The 7001-nt window shown below is 49.8% G+C and overlaps 1 protein-coding gene across 1 annotated transcript; it reads left to right on the top strand.

The window, feature by feature from the left end:
• The first annotated feature begins 1503 nt into the window (after positions 1-1503).
• Positions 1504-6433, top strand: pane1 (proliferation associated nuclear element). The gene is made up of 6 exons (XM_066707344.1): positions 1504-1670; positions 3804-3883; positions 4543-4641; positions 4756-4835; positions 4923-5014; positions 6021-6433. The coding sequence occupies exons 1-6, from the start codon at positions 1614-1616 to the stop codon at positions 6159-6161; spliced, it is 549 nt and encodes a 182-aa protein (XP_066563441.1). The 5' UTR covers positions 1504-1613; the 3' UTR covers positions 6162-6433.
• Positions 6434-7001: the final 568 nt, after the last annotated feature.

Here is a 7001-nt window from a genome sequence, read left to right as displayed (position 1 = left end):
GCAGCCACATATGTGTCTGCTTGCCACAGCCTGAGAGACAGTGTGTGGACAATATGTGGACAACCTGAGGGAGTGTGTGGACAGTGTGGACAACCTGAAGGACAGTGAGTGGACAGTGTGTGGACAGTGTGCGGACAACATGGAGACAGTCTGAGGGACAGTGTGTGAACAATATGTGGACAACCTGAGGGACAGTGTGTGGACAGTGTGGACAGCCTAAAGGACAATGAGTGGACAGTATGTGGACAGCCTGAGGGACAGTGTGTGGACAGCCTAGGGACAGTGAGTGGACAGTGTGGACTGGCCCTGCCACTCGTGCTGGGGAGGAGGCAGCCCATAGTTTATATACAATTAGCACTTCAGTGTAAAATGGGAGGGCTGCTGAGGGGGGGGGGTAGTGAGAAAGTACTTTTCATAGGTGTGGGAGTTTAATGGGAATGATGAATGTTCTATTGATCTCTACCTTTCTGCTTCTTCTGGATTCATCTTTTTTATTTTTGTATTAGTATTATTTATTTAGTATTATATATTTTATTTTATTGTATCATACTCATTGCTTTATGTTTTGTTTTAATTACTACTATTGATCTATTATTCATGTTTATTATTAATGATTATTATCATATTGAATTATGTATTAATTGAATTATTGGATGACATGACATTAATGCCATTTAATCTATTCATAGAGATGAGAGAGAGAGAGAGAGAGATTTATATAACTGTTCTCTCCAGATGTGGGCACATGTTGTCAGCTGATTGTATTCCCTTGTGCACTCATTCATTCTGCATCGTTGGGTGACACATCTCTCCCTCTCCCCCCTCCCTTTCTCTTTCTCCTAATAATTCTTTCCCTCATTAATAATAATAATATCTGCAATTTAATTTATCTGCATGTGAGAGTACATTGAAACATAATTGAATGTGTATAATTGTGAATGGTAGCATATGGGTTACTATGAGTGGTCAAGAGTGTGTGTAGCAGTACTACACTGCACCACACTACAGTGCATGACAATACATTGCATTATATAATACTACACTACAGTGTATTACACTGCACTATATTATACAACAAAAGTGTTTATACCACAGTACATCACAGCACACTTTACTGTGTTTATACCACAGCACACTTTACTGTGTTTATACCACAGCACACTTTACTGTGTTTATACCACACTACACCACCCTACATTTGACTGATCTTTGGCCCACAATGTGTAACTGCTTTCTGAACGTCCGCACCACTGGTGTGTTTGTGTGTCTATGTGTCTGTGTTTCTCGCTCGGTGTCGAACGTGTGGGTGTGTGTTTGGGCTACTTGAGACACCTTGGAAACATGGCCGCCAGGACCACATCCGTTCGCGCTCCGACCGCTCTATTGCTGTGGATATCGATGGCAGTTACGCCGCTCTCCGCGAAGCCCCTCCCCCTACGTCGCGACGCTGCTTTGAATGTTGGCGCGCCGGTTGTGTGCGGGGACAGGCGGTGACGTCAGCGCTGGGGGGTTATTGACACGCACAGCTGCCCGCGAAACAGCCTCAGTGCGGCGCGACTCATCCCGCATAGCAGCGTGGGCCACACGGGCCTCTCAGAAACAGCTGCCTCACAATGTCGCTTCTGAGGCCGTACAGTAAACTGCCGGAGCTCAACACCGCCAACATACTGGTGAGACTGTTGTGTCTGTCGATCTGCACAGCAGAGTCCGTCCGTCCGACGTTTCATTTTTTGTCGAGTCTGTTATTATTAACAATGATAATTACATGTCGTTTCGATGTATACAATGATCTTTATTAGTACTAGCAGTGATGGGTGTTTTAGTGAATGTGGTTGTTATTGTTATTGATGCCATTATTATTTATTTTACTTTTTTGTTGTGCACTGTTGTTGCTGGACTGTCGTGTTGTGGTGGTGTGTGTGGTGCTGTGTCATGTTGTCGTGTTGCTGTGTGTGGTGCTGTGTCATGTTGTCGTGTTGCTGTGTGTGGTGCTGTGTCATGTTGTCGTGTTGTGGTGGTGTGTGTGGTGCTGTGTCATGTTGTCGTGTTGCTGTGTGTGGTGCTGTGTCATGTTGTCGTGTTGCTGTGTGTGGTGCTGTGTCATGTTGTCGTGTTGCTGTGTGTGGTGCTGTGTCATGTTGTCGTGTTGTGGTGCTGTGTGTGGTGCTGTGTCATGTTGTCGTGTTGTGGTGCTGTGTGTGGTGCTGTGTCATGTTGTCGTGTTGTGGTGGTGTGTGTGGTGCTGTGTCATGTTGTCGTGTTGCTGTGTGTGGTGCTGTGTCATGTTGTCGTGTTGCTGTGTGTGGTGCTGTGTCATGCTGTCGTGTTGTGTTGCTGTGTGTGGTGCTGTGTCATGCTGTCGTGTTGCTGTGTGTGGTGCTGTGTCATGTTGTCGTGTTGTGGTGCTGTGTGTGGTGCTGTGTCATGTTGTCGTGTTGTGGTGCTGTGTGTGGTGCTGTGTCATGTTGTCGTGTTGTGGTGGTGTGTGTGGTGCTGTGTCATGTTGTCGTGTTGTGGTGCTGTGTGTGGTGCTGTGTCATGTTGTCGTGTTGCTGTGTGTGGTGCTGTGTCATGTTGTCGTGTTGTGGTGGTGTGTGTGGTGCTGTGTCATGCTGTCGTGTTGTGGTGGTGTGTGTGGTGCTGTGTCATGTTGTCGTGTTGTGGTGCTGTGTGTGGTGCTGTGTCATGTTGTCGTGTTGCTGTGTGTGGTGCTGTGTCATGTTGTCGTGTTGTGGTGGTGTGTGTGGTGCTGTGTCATGTTGTCGTGTTGCTGTGTGTGGTGCTGTGTCATGTTGTCGTGTTGCTGTGTGTGGTGCTGTGTCATGTTGTCGTGTTGTGGTGGTGTGTGTGGTGCTGTGTCATGTTGTCGTGTTGTGGTGGTGTGTGTGGTGCTGTGTCATGTTGTCGTGTTGCTGTGTGTGGTGCTGTGTCATGTTGTCGTGTTGTGGTGGTGTGTGTGGTGCTGTGTCATGTTGTCGTGTTGTGGTGGTGTGTGTGGTGCTGTGTCATGTTGTCGTGTTGCTGTGTGTGGTGCTGTGTCATGTTGTCGTGTTGCTGTGTGTGGTGCTGTGTCATGCTGTCGTGTTGTGTTGCTGTGTGTGGTGCTGTGTCATGCTGTCGTGTTGCTGTGTGTGGTGCTGTGTCATGTTGTCGTGTTGCTGTGTGTGGTGCTGTGTCATGTTGTCGTGTTGCTGTGTGTGGTGCTGTGTCATGTTGTCGTGTTGTGGTGCTGTGTGTGGTGCTGTGTCATGTTGTCGTGTTGCTGTGTGTGGTGCTGTGTCATGTTGTCGTGTTGCTGTGTGTGGTGCTGTGTCATGTTGTCGTGTTGTGGTGCTGTGTGTGGTGCTGTGTCATGTTGTCGTGTTGCTGTGTGTGGTGCTGTGTCATGTTGTCGTGTTGCTGTGTGTGGTGCTGTGTCATGTTGTCGTGTTGCTGTGTGTGGTGCTGTGTCATCTTGTCGTGTTGTGGTGGTGTGTGTGGTGCTGTGTCATGTTGTCGTGTTGCTGTGTGTGGTGCTGTGTCATGTTGTCGTGTTGCTGTGTGTGGTGCTGTGTCATGTTGTCGTGTTGTGGTGCTGTGTGTGGTGCTGTGTCATGTTGTCGTGTTGCTGTGTGTGGTGCTGTGTCATGTTGTCGTGTTGTGGTGGTGTGTGTGGTGCTGTGTCATGCTGTCGTGTTGCTGTGTGTGGTGCTGTGTCATGTTGTCGTGTTGTTGTGTTGCTGTGTGTGGTGCTGTGTCATGCTGTCGTGTTGTGTTGCTGTGTGTGGTGCTGTGTCATTTTGCTGTGGTGTTGTGTTGTGCAGCTGGTGGAGGCGGAGATGGAGCTGCAGGGCCGGCTGGCTGAAGCCATTCTACTGCAGGACAAAGACTTCAACACCAACGTGTGAGAGTTTCAACCTGCACACACCTGGAGCACTACACACTCTGCTCACACCTGGGACACTGCACACACTGCACACACCTGGAGCACTACACACACTGCACACACCTGGAGCACTACACACACCACACACCTGGGCCTGGAGCTCTACATACACTACTCACACCTGGGACACTACACACACCTGGGCCTGGAGCTCTACACACACTGCTCACACCTGGAGCACTACACACTCTGCTCACACCTGGGACACTGCACACACTGCACACACCTGGAGCACTGCACACACCTGGGCCTGGAGCTCTACACACACTGCTCACACCTGGGACACTGCACACACTGCACACACCTGGAGCACTACACACACTGCTCACACCTGGGACACTACACACACCTGGGCCTGGAGCTCTACACACACTGCTCACACCTGGAGCACTACACACTCTGCTCACACCTGGGACACTGCACACACTGCACACACCTGGAGCACTACACACACTGCACACACCTGGAGCACTACACACACTGCTCACACCTGGGACACTGCACACACTGCACACACCTGGGCCTGGCCATCAGTGCATCAGGGAGCTTTAGTCAGGCAGTCAGTCAGTGTGTCAGGCAGTCTGTGTCTGTAGTAACTCCCTCCCTCCCTCTCTCAGGAGGATGGCTCGCTCTCTCCCTCTCCCAGTCCAGGGGGAGGGCTCTCGGCCCCGAATCGACCTGCTGGTGTTCATAGTCAACCTGAGGAGAGAGAGCAGGTACGAAACTAGAGACCGCACCTCGTTGTGAGAGAGAAAGAGGCATTCTGGTCTGTGGGCACTGCCATCTGTATGACTCAGAGTCAAATGTCTCTCCCTGTGTTCCTCTCCCAGTCTGTCCTCTGTGGAGTCCTCTCTGAGACACGTGGACCAGGGCTACTGTCTGGGCAAACTGTGCTTCCTGGCAACTGAAGGTAAGGCAAGTCAGTGAGTGTGTCAGTGAGTATGTCAGTGAGTGTGTCAGAAGCTGTTTGAATCATCTCTCTCTCTCTCTTTCTCAGCCCGCTGTGGTTCGGTCCCTCCTGAGCGATTGGCCAGTCTGAGGAAGCTGGCTGCGGCTCACTGCTGCCCCCTGCTGTTCATGGAGAGCCAGGTCAGTGTGTCTCTCAAATGCACCCCTTGGGATGACCAGTGAAAGGATTGCCAAAGCAATGATCACAATTGTCAGAAACAATACATGACCATCTTATTTGTATCATTGTAGGCTATTCTAGGTTTGTTTTAGTATCTAGTATTGTTATTAAATGACGGGATGTTTTTTGGGGCTTTTGCAGCCTACCATGTAAGAACTGATTTTCAAATGAACAGTGAAGCGTTGCAGCTCTGAAGCGATCGTCATTCAAGCCGGATTATATGTTGGTATTGTTGGTAATACCGGCCGCTGTGGTTTTGCGCAGGACTCTGCCTGCGGGGTTTCTGTTGGGTGTTTGCGATTGGTGCTGTGCTGTGTTGGGGGGTGCCCTGGCCCAGCCTCAGGCAGTTCACACAATATTGCGATTTAAAAATGATTGAAATGGCACGCTGTTACAGTTGAGACACACGAGTGGCCCGCTGTGTAGAGCCTCGCGGTTAATAAGTGATGGAGAGGAATTCATGCCTCACTGGGGGGTCCACAGCGCTGCCAGGTCTCTGTGCAGGCATGCGCTCTCTGCAGTAACAATCAAGGCAATCTTGTAACTCCGCGAAGCGTTCAGCTTTATTGACAGACACGGTAGGTTATGGTGAGGGGCTTCAGACTCTCTCCAGGGACCACGGGTGGTTCACTGAGCAGGGCAGTTCATGAGCTTTTATTGCTGTTGCCGGTGCGTGCGCTCCGTGACTTTCATGCGCTTCGTGACTCCAAACTGCGGATGACTGACCTGCAATGGTTTACAAACCCCCAACCGCAGCCGCATGTGGAGCTGTTGTGTAGTGATGGCGCTGCTCGTCAGGTTGGCACAGAGGGATTGGTCTGAAATGTATCAGGATGGTGATGTTGGAAAATTACAGTCTACAGGTCATTGCATTGATTATACATATACACTTATTTTGAAGATGTTTTAAATCTGTGAGAGCCGTGTGTTTTAACTTTTATACTCGTGTCTCTCTGTCTCTCTCAGAGTGCTGCTGGTGTGAGCACAGCGGCCCAGAGACTCCTCTCTCTGCTGAAGGTCAGCGCTGGTCTCGTACCTGGAGCCACGGCCCTGTACCTCAGCACCCTGACACACTGCACTGTGCCCAGCAACACACTGACCGACTGACACACTGCACTGTACCCACCGGCTCACTGACACACTGACTGACTGACCGACTGACACACTGCACTGTGCCCACCAGCACACTGACACACTGACTGACTGACACACACTCTGCCTTGCACCACACCACTGACTGCTTGACTGTTGCACTGACACACTGCGTGGCTGATGTAGAAGGGCGCAGTGAAGTTAGTGCTGTATTCTGTGCTGTATTTAATGCTGCTGTAAATAGTATATTTCATGTTTTTTGCAATAAATATAATATTAGTGTGTGACTCTATGTAATTTCTTGTGCCGATTTAGAACATTTAAACCCTTCATTGTAGATCACCAGTGTGAGGGCTTTCTCATGCACTGTGATGCGTGCCGAGTGCGTGTGTATGCAGAGTGTACCTGCATCCTATTATATTCAACACCCATCTGAACTGCAGTTCCAGTCTGTACTGCCCTGCTGGCAGCAGGGGGCGCCATGAAGACAGCAGCTGTGACAGCTGGGGTGCAGTTCGTCTATGTGCACTACAGGTGTCCCTGTGGAGCCACTGGGGGGTCACAGCCTCAGGCCTGACCGGCTGCATCTCAGGGTCTCCAGCCTCTGAGCCAATGAGTCAACTGATCACTAGAGGAGCTCTCCAGTGTCCCTCACACTCACGTCTTGATGCTCAAATCTCACACATTTCCAATAAGATGTGCTATGCATAGAAACTAGCATATGAGCTGTTACACTGTAGTTTTAATCTAAATCAGAGTTCAATGATATATGTAAATGTTAGGTTAAATGTTAAAATTATGGAAAACAAACCTGGGAGAGAAGAGAAGCGGCGCTGGTGGAAAATAGCTGCGTCG

The sequence above is a fragment of the Amia ocellicauda genome, chromosome 6 (assembly GCF_036373705.1).
Source record: "Amia ocellicauda isolate fAmiCal2 chromosome 6, fAmiCal2.hap1, whole genome shotgun sequence".
Classification (NCBI taxonomy): domain Eukaryota; kingdom Metazoa; phylum Chordata; class Actinopteri; order Amiiformes; family Amiidae; genus Amia; species Amia ocellicauda.
Note: the sequence above shows the minus strand (reverse complement) of the source record. Positions and strands in the feature narration are given on the sequence as shown.